Source organism: Staurois parvus, unplaced genomic scaffold (genome assembly GCF_062004578.1).
Source record: "Staurois parvus isolate SC_StPar_1 unplaced genomic scaffold, SC_StPar_1.0 ptg000394l, whole genome shotgun sequence".
Classification (NCBI taxonomy): Eukaryota; Metazoa; Chordata; class Amphibia; order Anura; family Ranidae; genus Staurois; species Staurois parvus.
Genome location: NW_028318190.1, coordinates 8,338,782 through 8,359,513, shown reverse-complemented (window position 1 = coordinate 8,359,513; position 20,732 = coordinate 8,338,782). Strand labels below are relative to the sequence as shown.

General features: G+C 41.8%; 1 protein-coding gene across 4 annotated transcripts in view; it reads right to left on the bottom strand.

Annotated features, from left to right (window-relative positions):
* Positions 1 to 3,738: 3,738 nt before the first annotated feature.
* The window catches only part of EYA3 (EYA transcriptional coactivator and phosphatase 3), a 126,971-nt gene continuing 109,977 nt past the window's right edge, over positions 3,739 to 20,732 (bottom strand). For all 4 annotated transcript variants that reach the window (XM_089686315.1, XM_089686318.1, XM_089686317.1 and 1 more), the window contains 4 exons: positions 19,743 to 19,857; positions 18,494 to 18,615; positions 14,356 to 14,456; positions 3,739 to 4,590 (listed from right to left, as the gene is read on the bottom strand). In XM_089686315.1, coding sequence (XP_089542441.1) covers positions 4,510 to 4,590; positions 14,356 to 14,456; positions 18,494 to 18,615; positions 19,743 to 19,857 — 419 coding nt within the window. In that variant the 3' untranslated portion in view covers positions 3,739 to 4,509. The remainder of the gene's footprint in view (positions 4,591 to 14,355; positions 14,457 to 18,493; positions 18,616 to 19,742; positions 19,858 to 20,732) is intronic.

Sequence of the window (20,732 nt, the reverse complement as noted above, 5' to 3'; positions counted from 1 at the left end):
TCATGGCATTTCAGGGCCTCCGAAACTGTGATAAGTAGTGAGGACGTGGAATGAGGAAGTTACGCACCTTCAGGTTTTCAAAGTGGTCATTAGATTTCAGGCTCCCGTATGTGGCTAGGCTCCCAAAAAGTCTCTCACATGTGGTATGCCCATACTCAGCAGAAGTAGCAGAATGTATTTTGGGGTGCAATTCCACATATACCCATGGCTTGTGCGAGAAATATATAATTTAAATGACAACTTTGTGTAAAGAAAAAAAGTTTGTCATTTTCCACAAACTTGTGGAAACAAAATAAATCTTCCATGGACTCAATATGCCTCTCAGCAGATAGCTTAGGGTGTCTACATTCCAAAAAGGGGTCATTTGGGGGTGTTTGTACTATCCTGGTATTTCAGCACCTCAAGAAATGTGATAGGCAGTCAGAAAGTAAAAGCTGTGTAAATTCCATTATCTATACCAGGGGTGGGCAACTGTGGCCCTCCAGCTGTTGTAGAACTACAAGTCCCATGAGGCATTGCAAAACTGACAGTGACAAACATGACTCCCAAAGGCAGAGGCATGATGGGAGTTGTTCACCAACAGCTGGAGGGCCACAGTTGCCCACCCCTGATCTATACCATAGTTTGTAGATGCTATAACTTTCACACAAAGCAATCAATATTCACTTATTGGGATTTTTTTTTACCAAAAACATGTAACAATACATTTTGGCCCAACTTTATGACAAAATTTTAGTTTTTTTAGATATTTATGACAGAAATGAGAAAATGTTTAAAAAAAAAAAATTTTTTCTAAAAAAGTTTTTGTTTATAGCACAAAAAATAAAAAGCGCACAGGTGATCAAATACCACCAAAAGAAAGCTCTATTTGTGTGAAAAAAGGACGTACATTTCGTTTGGGTACAGCATTGCATGACCGCACAATTATCAGTTGAATTAGTGCAGCGCCAAGTAGCAAAAAAAAGCCTGGTCATTAAGGGGGTGTGTGTACTATATTGCTAAAGGTATTGGGACACCCCTCCAAATATTTGCATTCAGGAGTTCCAATCACTTCCATGGCCACAGGTGTATAAAATCAAGCACCTAGGCATGCAGACTGCTTCTACAAACATTTTTGAAAAAATGGGTCGCTCTCAGGAGTTCAGTGAATTCAAGTGTGGTACCGTGATAGGTTGCCACCTGTGCAATAAGTTCATCCATGAAATTTCCTTGCTACTAAATATTCCACGCTAAACTGTTAGTGGTATTATAACAAAGTGGAAGCAACTGGGAACAACAGCAACTGAACCACGAAGTGCTAGGCCACATAAAATGACAGAGCAGGTTCAGCGCATAGTGTGCAGAAGTTGCCAACTCTCTGCAACCTGATAGAACACCTTTAGGGTGAATTACAGCGGAGACTGCGAGCCAGGCCTTCTCGACCGACATCAGTGCCTGACCTCACACATGCCCTTCTGAAAGAATGGTCAAACATTCCCACAGACACACTCCTAAACGTTGTGGACAGCCTTTCCAAAAGGGTTGAATTTGTTCTAGCTGCAAAGGGTGGGCCAACTCAATGCTGAACCCTACGGACTAAGACACCAATAAAGTTCATGTGTGTGTAAAGCCAGTCCCGTGTGTGTGTACATACAAATATATATATATATATATATATATATACACACACACACACACACACATATATATATATACACACATATATACATACACACACACACACACACACACACACATACATGCACAGTGAAAGAAATAAGTATTTGATCCCCTGCTGATTTTGAATGTTTGCCCACTCACAAAGAAATGATCAGTCTAAAAATCAAATGGTAGGTGTATTGTAACACTGAGAGACAGAATAGCAACTCAAAATTCAAAAGAAATGCATGTCTAACAAGCTATGCACTGATTTGCATGTTCATGAGGGAAATAAGTATTTGATTCCCTTCACAAAACATGACTTAGTACTTGGTGGCAAATCCCTTGTTGGTAATCACAAAGGTCAGACGTTCGCTGTAGTTGGCCACCAGGTTTGCACACATCTCAGGAGGGATTTTGGCCCACTCCTCTTGGCAGATCCTCTCCAAGTCTTTTAGGTTTGGTGGCTGATGTTTGGCAACATGACCTTTCAGCTCCCTCCACAGATTTTCAATCGGATTAAGGTCTGGAGACTGGCTAGGCCACTCTAGGACCTTAATGTGCTTCTTCTTGAGCCACTCCTTTGTTGCCTTGGCCATGTGTTTTGGGTCATTGTCATGCTCGAACACCTATCCATGACCCATTTTCAATGCCCTGCCTGAGGGAAGAAGGTTCTCACCCAAGATTTGAAGGTACATTGCCCCGTCCATCGTCCCTTTGATGCGGTGCAGTTGTCCTGTCCCCTTAGCAAAAAAACTCCCCCAAAGCAGAATGTTTCCACCACGTTTGACAGTTGGGATGGTGTTCTTGGGGTCATAGGCAGCATTCCTCCTCCTCCAAACATGGCCAGTTGAGTTGATGCCAAAGGGCTCGATTTTGGTCTCATCTGACCACAACACTTTCAACCAGTCCTCCTCTGCATCATTCAAATGTTCAGTGGCAAACTTCAGAAGGGCCTGGACATGTTCTTTCCTGAGCAGAGGGACCATACGGGCAATGCAGGATTTCAATCCTTGTCGGCGTAGTGTGTTACAAATTGTTTTCTTGGTGACTGTAGTCCCAGCTGCTTGGAGATCATTGACAAGATCTTCACGTGTAGTTTTGGGATGATTCCGCACTGTTCTCATGATCATTGACACTCCACAAGGTGAGATCTTGCATGGTGCACCAGACCTAGGGAGACTGACAGCTGTTTTGTGTTTCTTCCATTTGCGAATGATTGCACCAACTGTTGTCACCTTCTTGCCAAGCTGCTTGGCAATAGTTTTGTAGCCCAGTCCAGCCGTGTGTAGGTCTGCAATCTTGTCCCTGACATCCTTGGACAGCTCTTTGGTCTTTGCCATTGTGGAGAGTTTGGAATCTGATTGTTTGATTGCTCCAGTGGACAGGTGTCTTTTATACAGGTCACAAAATGAGATTAGCAGCACTCCCTTTAAGAGACTGCTTCTAATCTCAGCTTGTTACCTGTATGAAAGACACCTGGTAGCCAGAAATCCTGCTGAATGATAGGGGATCAAATACTTATTTCCCTCATGAACATGCAAATCAGTAAATAATTTGTTAGACATGCATTTCTTTTGAATTGTTTGTTGCTATTCTGACTCTCAGTGTTACAATACACCTACCTTCGATTTTTAGACTGATCACTTCTTTGTGAGCGGGCAAACATTCAAAATCAGCAGGGGATCAAATACTTATTTCCATCACTGTATCCATCCATCTATATATATATATACACATATATACATAAATATACACATATATATATATATATATATATATATATATATATATATATATATACACAAACACACACTGTATAAACTGTATAGGATATTTTAATTTTTAGACATGGGAAGGGTTGTGATGGTTGTACATTTTGAACAAAAGTTTCTGTAACATTATGGTGAGCAAATGCTTTGAACAAATGATTGAGGAGATTGCAGCACTTGCCTTTAATATCAAATATGTGATTATCTTTTATTCATGTATTCAATTAAAGAGTGTGTTTGCACTGCATTACCACAAACAGCATCTCCCAATATGACAGTATCTGTTCCAAACACCTGCTAGGGATAAAATACAGACATGGGAAACATATCAAGGAAAAAAACTTCTTTAATAAGTTATAGATCCAAAAAGGTATAATAATGGAGGCCTTTCTTCCCCTCCCGTGAGGTATTTCACGAAGAGTTCCAGAATGGTAATGAGACAATATTAAAGGCAAGCCATTATGACTTGTGAAACTGTAAAAAAAAAAAAAAAAAAAAATCAAAAAAATGTACACTGACCCATCTGTTCATACTCTGATTAAAGGAGAGGACAGTTAAAGTTTGATGCAGAAGCCATCCATCCTTAGGAGAAGGTCTTGACTACTCCATTCACATCAAGATGCAGTACATTATTAGGATCCAATGCTACATGTTATGGCTCATCCTATATAAGCTTAGCTGCTCCTTATGTGCTCATAGCATTATTAATTGTATTTCCTGGCACAAGAGGAACAGCCTACAACTAACCAGAAGTTGGGTTCGAGTGAAACTGAAGACAGTCCGTACAAGAGGAGGTAGGTGGGAGTGGGAGAGTTATTTACCAAAAAAAACTGAAGAAACTCTCTGGCAAGTAAATGAGAGGTAGGTGGGATGTGAAAGCTAAACAAGGTATTCTGCAGGACTGGATAGTTGAAATGGTCGAAATGGTTTATCCTCCATGAAGGACAAAACTGAAAGCGTCTCCCTCTTGGAAAGTTCAGGGTAGATGCAGGTTTACCAGATCTAACATCTCTTCCTCAGGTCTCCACCTAAGCTTTTGTTTGTCAGGCACCTGCTGATCTAATGGGGTTGCATACAAAACATGGTTATTCAGCATTTCTCACAAGAAGTCCAGCTCCAGTGCCTGATGTAGAGAGATGAGGTCATTGTGGTTTGCGATTCTCCAAAAAGGCATATTGTGCTGTAAGAATAAAATACATGAACTCAGAGATTGCCAAAATGATAGCCCAACTTTAAATGGACACAAATTAAGTAAAATCAAAACTTGTTGGTTTAGACATAAATAGACTTTTCTCCTATAGGAACACTTCAAAGGACAACTGTACCATTAGTACAATATATTTTTGTGAATGTTTAGTAGGCAGCACAGTGGCTAAATGGTTATCACTTCCGCCTGGCAGTAGTAGGGTTGTTGGTTCGAATCCCAGCCACGGCACCACCTGTCTGGAGTTTGTATGTTCTTCCTGTGCCTGCATGGGTTTCCTCCGAGTCCTCTGGTTTCCTCCCACACTCCAAAAAAGACATGTTGGTAGGTGAATTGGATCCTGTCTAATATGGCCCTAGTATGTGTATGTATGAATGTGAGTTAGGGACCTTAGATTGGACTGATGTGAATGCACAATATATATATATATATATATATGTATATGTAAAGCGCTGCGCAAATTGACGGCGCTATCTAAATACCTGAAATAAATAAATAATAGTGTATGTACATTTGTATTGGCACTAAAACAGCAAATTACTGATAATACAAACGATAACATATGAGCGCTGGGTAGTATAGGAAAAGGGAGCAGCCAGCATAGAAGAGGAAAAACCTCAAATCCTCCAAAATATGCAAACAGTTAGAATGCGGCGCTTTACAATGCAGATGATGGACAAATATGTTAATAAAACACCAAAGATCAGTCTTAGGTATAGTTCATAAGGTGCAGCGTGACAATAGTGATGCAATGAGCAACCAAATAACTTTTGTGACTGCCGTGGCTGTGAAGAATCAGCATACAATGCACTAACCAGATAGCACAAATGATTGTGCGTTGGAGTATATAAGACCTACTCCTAGGTGCTCTGGGGATAGGAACTCTGCATACGGATGAAGTCGTCAGGTGGGGGTGCGTCACCAGGTGTCATCCATCCAGGGCAGGTTACCACTCTCCAGCAGTGTGTAAACACATCAGGTTAACTGCATCCAGCAGTACGGATTTCAGCCATCGGGGGGATCATACATTCAAGTGTGAATCCAATTTGAAAAGGACCTTCAGGGGAAGGGGGCAGAGTCCAGAGAGCGAGTCCGCCTTGTTTTTCCATTACTGATGTCCTCCAATACCTTCAACACAGTGGGGTTTATTTACTAAAGCTGGAGAGTGCAAAATCAGGCTCACTTCTGCATAGAAACCAATCAGCTTCCAAATCTTAATTGAACAGCTGAAGTTAGAAGCTGGTTGGTTTCTATGCAGAAGTGAGCCTGATTTTTCACTCACCAGCTTTAGTAAATAAACCCCACTGTGTGTACACAAAAGTTTTATATACTGCCACATGAGCAAAGGAGTGTCCATTGTCAAGCACATAGGAGCGTAGTTTAGCAAACAGGCCAGCTCTGCAGACAAGCCATCTAAAGGACATAAAGCCTTATGCGATTCAAAACTGGCCACCTTAATTTGTCACCATTTTCCTGTCTACAGAGGTCGAAGATATACATTTTTTTAGTCTCAATTTATAGTAATTATACAAGAAACAGACCTTGTTCTGTAAAATGCATAAGGACGTCTGTATGGGGTTAGCACCACTAGTACGGATGTGATAGTTAACTATTATGGATACAAATGTGTGATTATACCTTTCTCAAGGATTGTAAACTATTGTATTTGGTCCTGCTATATTATGAGAGTGATGTATTTGTAAAATCACTCAAAAAAAAAAATAAAAAAAATATTGTACCTTTACCACTTTGCGTATCTATTTTTATGCCCTTAGAAGTCACTCCCTTCTAATCATATTGAATATGCTTAGCATTAGTTCAGGATGAAAACTGCCTTTGTTGGTTAGTGGAGGTGCTGACGGAACAGATTGAAAACAAAGTACATATTGTTTCGGATTTAGTTGTTACAGAACCCTGGCTGGGAAACAAATACAGGAGGGTATTTGTTACGAAGTATAAAGTAATGATAAATGAGCATACTGTATGAAACAATAACATGATTTACAGGGGTAGGTTTAATACATTTACATTTATAAGAGTTTAAAGAATGACAAAGTTCTAGTAAAATTCCTGAAGAACACTTGGGCATGAAAGGGGATTATTTACTAAAGCTGGAGCATGCCAAATCTGGTGCAACTTTACCTAGAAACTAATCAACTTTCAGGTTTTATTGCCAAAGCTTAAAGTGGAACTGCACTGTATCTGAGCACTAAAAAGCAAAAATGCTATTTAATTCCTTGTTAATATTCAAAGCAAACTCACCCATGTTTTATTTTGCTGATAATTACTTTTAAAAAAACACCCCCTGGTATTTCGGGACGTGGCCATCTTGAGTAAGGGCAGATGATTCATGTAGCATTTACTTCCTGGAACCCATCTGCCCTTAGCTCAGGCATTGGCTGAGCAGAGAACTCTCCCTTCCCTCCTGAAGGCTCCTGGGATCTATGACATCATTTGCCTTAGCATGGAAACCAGGAAGTAACTAAAGAAATGTTTAACACAAGTAAATATGATATACTTTCCAGTCTATTATTCACTAATGCTATCAGCATAAGGATTGAAAATAGTCCATGTTGGGGGGCGAATGCGCGGAACGACCCAAGATGGCCACGATTTACGCTAGCTCTGCTCACCCCGGACACTTCGCCTCCTCTCCCTCAGGCTAGAAGGAGCCAATCGAGTCCCTGCTGGTCTCTGTGGGTATCGGAGTGTGTGGGGGAGTGATCGGTGGCCATGGCTCCTCCAGATCAGTTCCAGTCCAAGCAGCAGGCTGATCCTAAGCCACAACACCGGCTCCCTTCCAAGATGGCGTCGGCCCCCTTTGCAGATGAGACCACGAGGCAGTAGTTGGGAGACTCGGAGGATTCAGTTGACAGCCCTTTACAGTTCCCCTCTGCTTTGCAGCCGTCCCGCACAGATCAAGATTCGGTTCAGTTGAGTAAGATTTGAGGGATTGTTCGCGAGGAACTTGGCGAGATCTCTCGCAAATTATCAGCAGATTTACTCAAAGAACTTAGAAATGTAGGCGAGAGGGCTGTTCTTCTAGAACACAGAATGGATGATGTTACTACAGTTCTGGATGGCCATGAGGGTGATATAGAAAATCTACAGGCAGAATTGCACTCTCTTAAGAATCAATTGGAAGAGGTGGAAAATAGAGCTCGTCGCAGTAATATTCGTATCAGGGGCCTGCCTGAGACCATTACAGATCTCCATGGCTCGGTGTTATCCTTATTGCAAGAACTGATCCCTGATGTTCCGGTGGATCGTTTGGAAATAGATAGGATACATAGAGCCTTAGGCCGCAGATCACCTGAAGGCCCACCTCGGGACATCATCCTGAAATTTCATTATTGTAAGATGAAGGAACAGGTGATGCAAATGGCTAGAGAAGTGAAGATTCTTTAGTTTCAAAGTCACACCTATCAGATTTACTCTGACCTCTCCCAAACTACTATCTTGGAGAGAAGATCTATGAAGCCGTATCTCCAAATTCTTCAGGACAATCATATTTGTTACCGCTGGGGTTCCCCTTCAGACTGTCCTTTATGTATATGGGTGAGACATATGATGCCTTTAATCCACCGGATCTTAAATGCTGTCTGTCAGAGCTTACTCTCCTAGATCCCACCTCTACTTCGCAGACATCTTCAACGAATTCCTCAGCACATCTACCTTAATTATTTCGCAGCCCGAGAAAGTCTTCCAATCGAGAAGCTGACAGAAGATCCCAAGCCATTGCTCAGCTCCATTCTCAGAACTTCCAACCGGTTGGAATGGGCTGACCTGCATGTTTTTCTGTTGTTGGTTTGTTTCTCTTTTTGCCGTCCCAGAGGCCTCTTTTTGGAAATTTGGCAGCTGGGTGGGCCATCCCCCTTTGATATAGTGCAGGTGCTGGGAGAGTGGGGGAGGGAATGGTGGTGTGTCGAGGTTTGTTTTTTCTGTGATCTTTTTTTTCTCTCTTACCCTCTCTCCCTATTCCGGTCAAAGCCCTCCTTTGGGTTGGTTTGTGTGATATTGTATCGGTTTATTTGTTTGGGGGGCCTCCGAGTTGATAGTCGGATTGAGTCCAATTGGGTATGCGCCGGTTGAATTTTGGCCTCCTGTCTATGTGCTTTTCCGGATGGGACGGCGGGCTCATAGTCTCAGCCTTGAAATAGAGCTGATTCTCGGTCTCTGTTGTTACAAGAGGCCAGCTCATGGGAGTGGGCGACCCCTCCCGATCATTGCTGGGGTATGAAAAATTGTTCCACCCACTCATCTACACACTGTTTGCCATGTGTTTGTGACTGGGCGCTATTGTTTGACCCCGTTAACTTTACGACTCCCCTTGACAAGATGTTGCCATTGTTATTGTGTCATTGTGTCTGTTTCACCCTCACGTGCCTGGTTTCTATGTATGTGGCTGTCTTCCTCTTCCTTGGTTTGATATGTGCGGGGGTGGGGTGTCCGGGGTGCTACATGATGCCACCCTCTTTTGTTCCCTGATGTGGGGTATGGTTTTTTGTGCTCCGTGGGTTCCATTGGATACACGAGGTGCATCGCTCTTGCGCTTTGTGGCATTCTAAGGGCGTTTCCGTTTTTTCCTTTGCGACACTCTCATTAGTGTACTCTCTCCTTCTCTGGTGGTAACCCCTTTTCTAGCTTTCTTTTTTCTGTTCACCTTGGGGGGAATAAGTTTTTGGGGCACCCCCATGGTAGAGTGATTTTTTTCTGCTGTGACTCTCACTTGCTTTTCACTTAATGTTCAAGGTTTTAACTCACCGCAGAAATGGACCAAAAAGTTTTTATGTATCTTCGTTCCTCCAAAATCGATATAGCTTGTCTGCAGGAGACTCATCTGACAACCTCCTATACCCCCCATTTTTTAGATGGTCATTATGCCCAGTTTTTTCGCCTCGGCCCCACTTAAGAAGAGGGGGGTTCTTCTGGCGATTCGCAATTCCTTGCCATTTCAAGAGCACAAAGTAGTTACGGACCCCCAAGGCTGTTACTTGATAGCTGTAGGGATTCTACAGATGTGGAGGTTACAATGTGTACGTACTATGCACCCTTTTTTTGCACATCTTTTGTCGGTTCTTCAGACTCATCAGAAAGGATATCTTATGCTGTCAGGCGATTCTAATTTAGTCCTTAAAGCAGAGCTCCACCCAAAAGGGGAAGTTCCGCTTTAAACCTTTGTCCCTCGCTCCCCATTAAGAAGTGGCACCATTGGGGAGCGGCGGGAGGGGGGGGTGGGGTGTGTGTTGACAGGTACCCGCTCCCCCCCCCTCTCTCCCTGTAGTCTTCTGGGACACGCAACAGGTCTACGGGGCTATTCACATAGCGCAGCGCTTCTCGTGCATGCAAAGTGGGCACCCGGCTGTGAAGCCGCAAGGTGCCACAGCCGGGTGCCCACACTGAAGATGCTGGTGCCAGGGAGAGAAGACAGCCAGTGAAATCAGCGCTGGACTGAGGGACAGGTAAGTGTCTGTATTTTAAAAGTCAGCAGCTACAGTTTTTGTAGCTGCCTACTTTTATTTATTTATTTATAGGTGGAACTCAGCTTTAATCCTAAACTAAATAAATCTCCTGAGGGCTCAGCGGCCTCCTCTCCGCTCTCTGTGGAGTTTGGGCATATTCTCTGTTCCAATAATCTGTTCGATGCTTGGCGGGAATTACATCCCACTTCTAGAGATTATACCTTTTTCTCCAACCCTCGTATTGATCACGTTTTTGTGGCCCCTTCTTTCTCCCACATTTAATCTTGAGGAGGATTCCTACGGTTCCTTGGTCTGACCATGATCCCATTATCATGCAATGTTTAGTTCCCTCTCAGTGTCCACGAGCTCCCTCCTGGTATCTCAATGATTCCCTTCTCTCTTTTTCCTCTTTAGTTGAGGATGTTTGGATCCATTCCTTGGATTACTTTCGCAATAATTTGGGTACGGTCTCTTCATCTGTTACTCTTTGGGAAGCATATAAAGCGGTTATTAGAGATCATATCATACAGTTGACTTCTAGACGGCGCAAGGAACGGGACCAACACCAGCAGACTTTGGAACGTAAACTTGAAAGGGTTACAGACCTGTTTAAGCAATCTCCAACAGCTGAGCTCCGACAGAAAGTGGATGGTCTTCGCACAGATCTCAATCTTTGTCTGACTGACAAGACTGAGTGCTATTTGCGATTGTCTCGTCAGACGTTTTATGTGAACAGGAACAAAAATAGGGACTATGTTAGCTAATAAATTACGATCGTTTGCTCCTCAACTACATCATTATACTCTGAAAACTAGGAAATGTCTGAGAACCTCTAATCCCAGGTATATAGTGAATGAGTTTTCTCATCTTCTTTTGAAACTTTATGCTGGTTCGGGGGATGCCCCAGCTGATGTCATCGACACGTTCCTTCGGGAGACTCCTTTACCTCATATCAGACGATCAAAGGGACATGCTGGGCTGATATTATGCACGACGAGCTTCGGGAGACGATTCAATCCTCGCCCAGATGGCTTTACGGCTCTCTTTTATAAAAAATTTAGCGATGTTGTAGTTCCTGTTTTGGCTCAGGTATTCAATCAGCTTAAGCAGGATGGTCACCTGACTTCAGAAATACTAAGGCCCAGATTGTGATGATTCCCAAACCGGGGAAAGATCAGCAATCATGGTCAAATTATCACCCTATTTCTCTGTTGAATGTGGATGTGAAAATTCTGACAAACTCTTGCCAATAGATTGAATGTGTTAATCCCTACCTTAATTGAGAAGGATCAAGTGGGTTTCGTGCCTCGGCGTCAGGCGGCCGATAGTATCCGACACTCTATTTTAGTCATTTCGCTCGACTGCGGTCCCGGGATCTTATGTTTCTGTCCTTGGATATGACTAAAGCCTTTGATACTCTTTCCTGGACTTATTTACAGAGAGCCTTGCAGAGGTAGGGTGTGGGAAATTATTTTCTTCAGTGGATTTATAGACTTTATAGCATTCAGTCAGCTACGGTCCGTTATCATGGGGTTGAATCCTCTAGGTTTTCAATTAAGGGTGATACGCGTCAAGGTTGTTCCATCGCCTCTTCTTTTCATCATGGCCTTTGAACCCCTTGCTGTTCAGATTCGGCTTCATCCAGACATTTCGGGTCTCGAATTCGTGGGATTGCATCATAAGATTGCCCTTTTTGTGGACGATATTCTGATGTATCTTTTGTCTCCACTTATTTCTCTCCCCAATCTCTTGTCGCTTTTGACTGATTTCGCTCATCTCTCAGGATTACATGTAAATCCTAAATCAGTGGCTATGAACATTCCCCTTCCCCATTTGCTTGTGACACACCTTCAATCTCAATTTCTGCTTCAATGGACCTCCTCTCTTCCTTACTTGGGAGTTAAACTTACACCTTCTTATGATTTGTTGTATCAGGCGAATATTCCTCCTCTGCTTTCTATGCTAACCCAGTTGCTCTCTCTTCTTGGCAGTCCATGTCCTTGTCCTGGTTTGGTAGGGCTCAAGCAATTAAAATGACTTATCTTCCCAAGCTACTTTATCCTTTTCGGGCGCTCCCTGTTCAGATTCCACCCCATATACTCTGTATCTACAATGCCAAATTTTACTGTTGGTTTGTGCTTTGGGACGTCCTTGTTTGTCTAAACAGTTGCTTAACCACCCACGTATTTGGGGTGGTCTTAGTCTTCCGAACGTTCATCATTACTATATTGCGGCCCAAGTTACTCCCCCCTATTCAGCTTTTTTCTCACAAAGACTTACCCTTTTGTGGGCACTGATATAGATACTTTGGACACACATCCGCTTCTGCCTTGCCCTGGCTTCCTCCGTCCTTGCGGCCTAAACGGTTGAATCCTGTCCTCACTCACGCTTTACAAATTTGGGACTCGTGTTAAGTATTCAGCGGGTCTCCTTTCCCTGCACTTACCTCTTTTACAATTAATCAACTGTCTGCTTTTTCCCCCAGGGGATCCTGATAAGATGCAATAGGAAGAAAGGTCAGCCGCACACCGGACAGATGAATATAGTGTGTATTTATAAATCCATAGGACACACAAAACACAAGGACATAAATACAGGACCTGTTAACGCGTTTCACACGAACCATGATTAAGCACGAGATCGTTAACAGGTCCTGTAATAATGTCCTGGTGTTTTGTGTGTCCTATGGATTTATAAATACACACTATATTCCTCTATCCTCCGGTGTGTGGCTGACCCTTCTTCCTGTTGCATAGTGTTTGGTGGCGAGCCAGAGCCTGCACCTGTTGGGGATTGATCTGGATTGTTTGCCTGAGCAGTATACCTTTGTTCTTTGGAGCCTGATAAGATGGCCTTTCCTTGGTGGATAACTCATGGTTTTACGAAGGTCCACTCGTTAATCATGGGTCGAGGTGTGCGTACGTTTGCACAGCTTCGAGAGAGTCATACTATTCCTCCATCGGCGTTGTTTCGTTATTTGCAATTACGTCATTTTGTTGCACCTTTGATTCGTAGACAGGATTCCCCCTGCACCTTTTCTGGTTTTGTATCGCTTTGTAAGGCGTCGGCTTCCACTAAAGATGCCTTCTCTCAAATTTATCAATTCGGAATCATATGGCGGAACCTCTACCTGCTTACTGCGCAGGAATGGGGGTCTATGTGGCAAGGAGTTTCCCGATGCTCTCGTAGCATACCGGCATTGGAGAACTCCTATAAAGTAATTTCAAGATAGTATTTTACTCCATCTCAATTAGGTAAATTTATACCAGATTATGACTGCTCTCTAGAGGATACGATGCTCCACATTTGATGGACCTGTCCAGTTTATAATCTTATTTATCCAGTTACGTCCATTAACCTTAAAGATCCTATTGAGACCTTACTTTTTAAGCCACTTTGTGGCCTACCTCGCAGACTCCGCTTATTGGTCAATTTCTTTATTATAGCTACTAAGCAGACTATTGCCGGTTCTTGGAAATCCCCTACTCTACAATTTGAGGTCAGGTCCAGAATCCAAAGGTTTCTTTATCAACTAAAAATTTACGGCAGTGTTAGAGGACAAACATAAGTTTCTCTCAGTTTGGCAACCGTGGGTGGATTACCATCCAGTTTCTCGTTTTACCACAAAATTTACTAATCTATGATGTGTTGGATTTTGCCTCTCCTTTCCCCTCATCTGGGGATCGTATCTCCCAGCGCTCCTCCTCCGGCAAACTCTTTTTCTTTGCTGGCCTGTCTTTTTCTTCTCTCCGCTCCCTTCCTTTTGTTTTCCTGTTTTCTATGGATTCGGGGAGAAATCTGATTCTAACAAATCTGATTGTCTCATGAAGGCTTGGCTCTCTTTTTTTTTTTCTTTTTTTTTTTTTTGTTGCCTTCTTGCATGTAGCTTTTATATTTCTGAATGTGGTTGTGGGCCTCACGGCTCTGCCTTACACAGTGTTGTCTAGACCCCAACATGGGTCTTATATGTGTATTTCTGTGTTTGTTGTATGATGTTTCCCTATCCTCTATTGTTTGTTGTTGCTTTGTATCATACGATTTGTCATGATTTGTATGTTTCTATCAACATGCATAATAAAATCTTTGGTAAAAGCAAATCATCCATGTTGATTGAGGGAGTGAAGTTCCACTTTAATTGAACAAGCGGAGGTTAGAAGCTTATTGGCTACCATGCGCAGCTGCACCAGATTGTGAGTGCACCAGTTGTAGAAAATCTCTCCCAAAGTATCTCAAGGTAGTACCTTCACATATTGCATGGCAAATTAGTATGCCTAAATACCTGTTTGGCGGCCATTTCTTCATCCCTACCATCTCCAATCACCACATAGGTAACTTTCTTCCCAAATCTTGTCACTATCCTTTCAAAGCAGCTCTCTTTTCCTGTAAGTAAAGGCCAAGGTTTTATGACTGTAAAGCATTGGTGTGGAGCATACATATATGCTGGCATCACTAGCCAATAATTAATAAAACAAAATTACAGTGGTTACTCTGTCCATCAGCCTTACTTTCTGCATTTTATACACTTAGACATTATAGACAATTGTGCACTTCCAGCCCATCGACAAGTTTGGGGAAAGCCTTTTTCCAGCATGACTACCACTATGCACAGTGTCAGATCCAAAGGCATGATTTAACAGGTTTGGTGTGAAGAAATTTAACTGATTTCAAAACTATTTAACACCTTTCAGATTATTTAAATTGGCAACTGTGCACCAGGTTTTCTCATCCATATAAACATTCATAAGGTGACAATCCGTGTGTAGAGTGCCCACTATGTCGGTACTTCAGTGCTTGTGCTTTTAAAGGTGGGATATGAATACGCACTCACCAGATGCGTAAAGATAATACGCATATAAATCAATCATCCGAGGTCCCCCTTTAAGGAAGCAGGTTAAGCCAGGTATAAAGATATCCTCCCTCTGGATGGGTGGTGCGTCAGGCACTTCTGGGTGATATATGGATCCAGTAACCAGAGGTCCCCTTTAAGGGATGACTGGGTGTAGCAGCCTGTGTAGCAGGAACTCCCTCCTCTGTGCAATATGATGGATCTGGATGCAGGGGTGGGCTCTGGGGAATCAATGACTCCACAAAGGAGACATAAAGAAGATTCCCATAGTGTAGTATTTAAAAGCATTTTAAAGTGTTGCCAAAAATCCAAGTAAAAACAGGTAAAACTTGTGGGGTGTATAGCAAATAAATGGACTAACCATCCTTTAGTAAGATGGACGCAGGACCTTCATGAGGCTCCGGCGGCGTGACGTCACGGCGTATTGGCTCCTCCTTGTGCGTTTCATGCCACACACGTCTTCAGAGGAGAGCCAATGCCACCGCGACGTGCACCATGTATATATGTATATAGGGAAGATGGCGCATGCGCATTACCGCCAGCGCCATCTTAATGAAGGTAGAAAGGTGCACGTGCGCGCTTCTGTGGGCGCCATTTTGCCATAGGTTTTCTGCACACAAATAATATCACCAAATCGAGAAGAGACTAAAAGGTGTTACGATTATGGATAATGCATCTCGATCCTGGTAAAGCCTAATGACCAAATTATTTATGATAGACAAGAATGGATAACACTCATTCTTATGAAAAATAAATAGATACGGTAAGAAATAGAAAAACGGTGTGAACAAGATAATAGAAATATAGATGCAGATAATTTAATTGAAGTGGTCATCTTGGTTGCTATGAAAAGGATATGATCACTCATGGCAACAAATATTAAATAAAAAAGTGTTTAAATACCAAACAATTGAATCTCTTTATGTCTCCCTTGTGGAGTCACTGATTCCCCAGAACCCACCTCTGCATCCAGATGCATCATATTGCACAGAGGAGGGAGTTCCTGCTACACAGGCTGCTACACCCACTCATCCCTTAAAGGGGACCTCTGGTTACTGGATCCATATATCACCCAGAAGTGCCTGACGCACCACCCATCCAGAGGGAGGATATCTCTATACCTGGCTTAACCTGCTCCCTTAAAGGGGGACCTCGGATGATTGATTTATATGCGTATTATCTTTATGCATCTGGTGAGTGCGTATTCTTACCCCACCTTTAAAAGCACAAGCACTGAAGTACCGCCATAGTGGGCACTCTACACATGGATTGTCACCTTATGAATGTTTATCTATATGGACATTATTACCAATTGTTACCTATTTATAGCGCTGCACTTTATTTATCGATTTGACTGAGGTTTTTTATTTATTTGGTTACCTGTAGCGCATAGCTGCTGATGCTGAAAGCACTCACTTCATTTTTGTTTTATTTAGGTTTTCTCATCCAATACACCTTTGGCTAAAGGGGCACAAACTTCCACAAACACGCTCCAAAATTTTGTGGAACACCTTCCTACAAAATCTTTTAGAAATCCTTCCCAGAAGACTAGAGAGTGCAAAAGGGAGCCCACTCCATATTACTGTCCATGATTTTGGAATAGGATGACCAACCAGATCCTATAAATGTGATGGCCAGGTGTCCACAAACTTTCTGCCATACAACAAAATCATGAACGTCTGACACAATTATCTAGTTTTTCATTGTTGGAAAGGAGCTATTTAAATAGCAGTTATAGTATTGGCAATTTTTTAGGGTTATCGCTTTAAAAGTGTTGTACACAATTATTTTATTCTGCAGCAGAAAAAAATGCAAAGGAAGGGGAAAAAATTCGAACAGGCTGAAAAAAGTTCTATCCTAAACACTATTTTACAACTTACTAAATTATTTGTTCCACACTATACAATCATTATCAATACATTGGAAAAGAACAAACAAACCATGGTGTTAAACCAATCACATTGTAAACTGCATCACATTTACAGTTAGGTCCATTTATATTTGGACACAGGCACAGTTTTAGTTTTTTCAGGTATTTACCAAAACATATTCAAGCTATAGTTATATAATGGATATGGGCTGAAAGTGCACACTCTAAGGTTTAATTTTAGGGTATGTACATCGAAGGAGGAAAGGTTTAGGAATTACAGCTCTTAGAAGTAGCCACCCCCCCCCCCCTCCCCTTTTTTTTTCAAGGGACCAAAAGTCATTGGAAAATTGAATCAAAAGCTGTTTCATGGGTAGGTGTGGGCTACTCCTACGTTATTTCTTCATCAATTAAGCAGGTAAAAGGTCTGGAGTTGATTCTAAGTGTGATATTTGCATTTGGAATCTTGCTGTGAACCTACATCATGTGTTCACTGGTGAGCTCAGCAACACATGAAAAAGGCATGGATGTCAACGGAAGACAACAGTAGTGGATGATCGCAGGATCCTTTCTATGGTAAAGAAAAACCCATTCACAACATACAGACAAGTGAAGGACACTCTCCAGGAGGGGGCGTATCATACTCAAAGTCTACAATCAAGAAAAGACTTCACAAGAGCAAATACAGAGATTTCACCACAAGGTGCAAACCATTTATAAGCGTGAAGAACAGAAAAGCCAGATTAGACTTTGCCGAAAGACATCTAAAAAAGCCAGACCAGTTCTGGAAAAGCATTCTTTGGATGGATGAAACTAAGATTAATCTGTACCAGAATGACATGAAGAAAGTGGGGAGAAGGATTGGAACAGCTCATGATCCAAAGCACACAACGTCATCTGTAAAACATGGTGGAGGCATGCATGGCTTCCAGTGGCACTGGGTCATTGGTGTTTATTGATGATGTGATAGAAGAAAAAGCAGACCGTATATCTCTAAACACTGCAGATTTCATCTGTCAGCCCAGATTCAGCCAAATGCAGCAAAGTTGATTGGATGGGCTTCACAGTACAGATGGACAATGATCCAAAAACACACTACAAAAGCAACCCAGGAGCTTTTGAAGGAAAAGAAGTGGAATATTCTGCAATGGCCAAGTCAATCACCTGACTCAACCAAACTGAGCATGCATTTTACTTGCTGAAGGCAAAACTAAAGGCAAAAAGACCCACAAACAAAGAGCAACTGAAGACAGCTGCAGTTACAGCCTGGCAAAGCATAAGAAAGCAGGAAACCCAGTCTTTGGTAATGTCCATGGGTTCCAGACTTTAAGCAGTCACTGCCAGTAAAGGATTCTCAACAAAATATTAAAAATTAACATTTTATTTATGATTACATTCATTTGTCCAATTACACTTGAGCCTCTGAAAATGGAGGGGCTGTGTATAAAAATGGTTGCAGTTCCTAAAATATGTACTTGATATTTATGTTCAACCCCTTGAATTAAAGCTGGAAGTCTGCACTTCAAATTAATTTGGAGTGTTTCGTTTTAATTTATTCTGGTGGCATACAGAGGCAAACGTATGACATTTGTGCCTGTGTCCAAATATATATGGACCTAACTGTATATGCTGGAACAGGACACAGAGACAATAACAAGACCCACTTCAACAGGAGATCAGGACTCAATCACTTTGTAATGTTACCTATTTTTGTGGCACTGTATATATTCTGTATTGGAAACGCGTCTCCAAGCCCGTAGAGAAGAACTTTGGCCAGAGCTGGAACCAGCTGTGTTGTAGTTATTAACACATTAACACAGTTCTTCCTAAAATGAAAACAGTGCAAAATATATACATATATAAATCTTTTTAAGAGTGAAGTAGAGAAATGCACTAAAAAGCTATCAATGATTTCTGCTTTAAATATGAATAGGCTTAAATCACACCACACAGAATCACATGTGAATTGCACAGTAATGCGCTGCGGTTCCTGTTAGCTGCAGTGTGAACCCGGCTCCAGCCTGAACATCAACAATATGGAACAAACAGAAATTAAAGCTTAATTCCAGGTTTGGTTTTTTGCATAGTGATATTACTCCAGCTTGGACCAATGTAAGTTTGCATGTGCCATACCTGTAGTATTCATGCGCAAGCAGAAAACCATTGTAGTAGCCACTGCTACTAAGTGATCCTCTCTGTCTTCCGGATTCCGTGGATGGGGTTGCCCGCTTGAGAAGGGCACCATTCAGAGATCAACTTGCATTTTTCTCAGTGAACACAAAGCCTTCTCTGATTGGATGAGGTGGTGATCATGACAGCACTGCCCCCTTATCCACCTCATCCAATCAGAGGAGGCTTTGCATTCACTGAGAAAAATGCAAGTTGATCTCTGAATGGTGCCCTTCTCAAGCGGGCAACCCCACGTAGTTACTATGCAGCAAGGCAGCTGTTCAGCACAGGTCCCAGAGAACAGCAAGAATCACTGTAGTAGCGGAGGCTACTAAGTGATTTTCTGCTTCCAAAAAAATTGCCCAGGTATGGAATATGTATACTTATATTTGTCCAAGCTAAGCCAATATTAACTATCCAAAATAATCCATACGAGGAGTTTGGCTTCAACTATAAAATAAAGTAAATTTTGTACAGAAAGCACAAAAAGTGCCCTCCCCTTTTCTTTTTACCTTTTCCTGTACCTGTTGCCAAATTATAAAATTGTTGACTCTATATTGACTGGTCAGAAAATTGTTTCATGGCACAACTCTGCTTTATTGATGGGTCCACATATAAGCTCTTTCTTTCTATATTGACACAATAGACCCAATGTATCCATTTTTTGGATTGTATCACTGCATCTTAATATATCAGGTAAAAGCATGTTATATACTATATATGTACAACCTATCCTTTGGTCAATAAACTATTAAAAGAAAATACAAAAAGTATTCTTGGTTACCTTGCTTGAATGAGTTGTAAACACTTCATAGCAGTGCCTAACCAGCCATCTGTCAATGTCTCTATATCATCTCTAAGTCTCTGGAGAGAGTCTCGCCTCTGTGGGCTGAGTAATCCTGTGAAAGGAAAAAAATAAATGTTAAATACCTTCAATAGTTACCTCAAATAAAGGGCTCTGTGAAAAGCCAAAAAAACACTTTCTTGCACATTATGTAAATAAGCTCTCTTCTAAGCAGCATTTGTATCTAAAATTCATTAGGCTTGTTTATAGGATTCTATACCACAATGTTCAGGGATTCCTAAGTAAAGAGCAGCAAATCTTTTCAGCAATTCAACTCTTTGGGTGCACATTCTATCACTACAAGAAACCCACTTTTGTACTAAAAGCTGTCCATCTCATCTCCATGAAAGATTCTCTACTAAATATGTCACCAACTGCCAAGAAAAGAGGGGTATTAATTTGTTTCTCCATTAACAGTAACACTAAAAGTGGAATTGGTTATAAGAGATCCTGAGGGAAGACGCATTCTACTTTTGGGCAAGATGGGAGACAATTTAATTACCATTAATATTTACTACACCTCAAGCCAGAACCAAATCAACTTCTTCACACAATTATTCTCAACATTAATTCCCCAAGTAGTGGGTGTTGTTTTTTAGTGGGGGACTTTAATTTAGCACTGGACCAAGTACTTGATAAAACCCCAAGGACTCAACATGAATATCTTTCAAAATTCAGCCATATGTTGGTGGGACTGTTGTATCAGGAGGAAGAAAACCCCTCAATTAAAGATTACACTTGTTATTTCTGCACAGAAGAAATACTCAAATTATCACACACTGTATTTGTGCCCTCTTGCTTGATTTCTAAGAATGTGATTTGGAATGAAAATTTGACTGTTCGTGCATTCAGCCCCGTTCTGCGAGGGCCAAAAATCATACATAGGAGAATTTCCCACATCCCTAGGAACTACAGACACCACTGGAACAA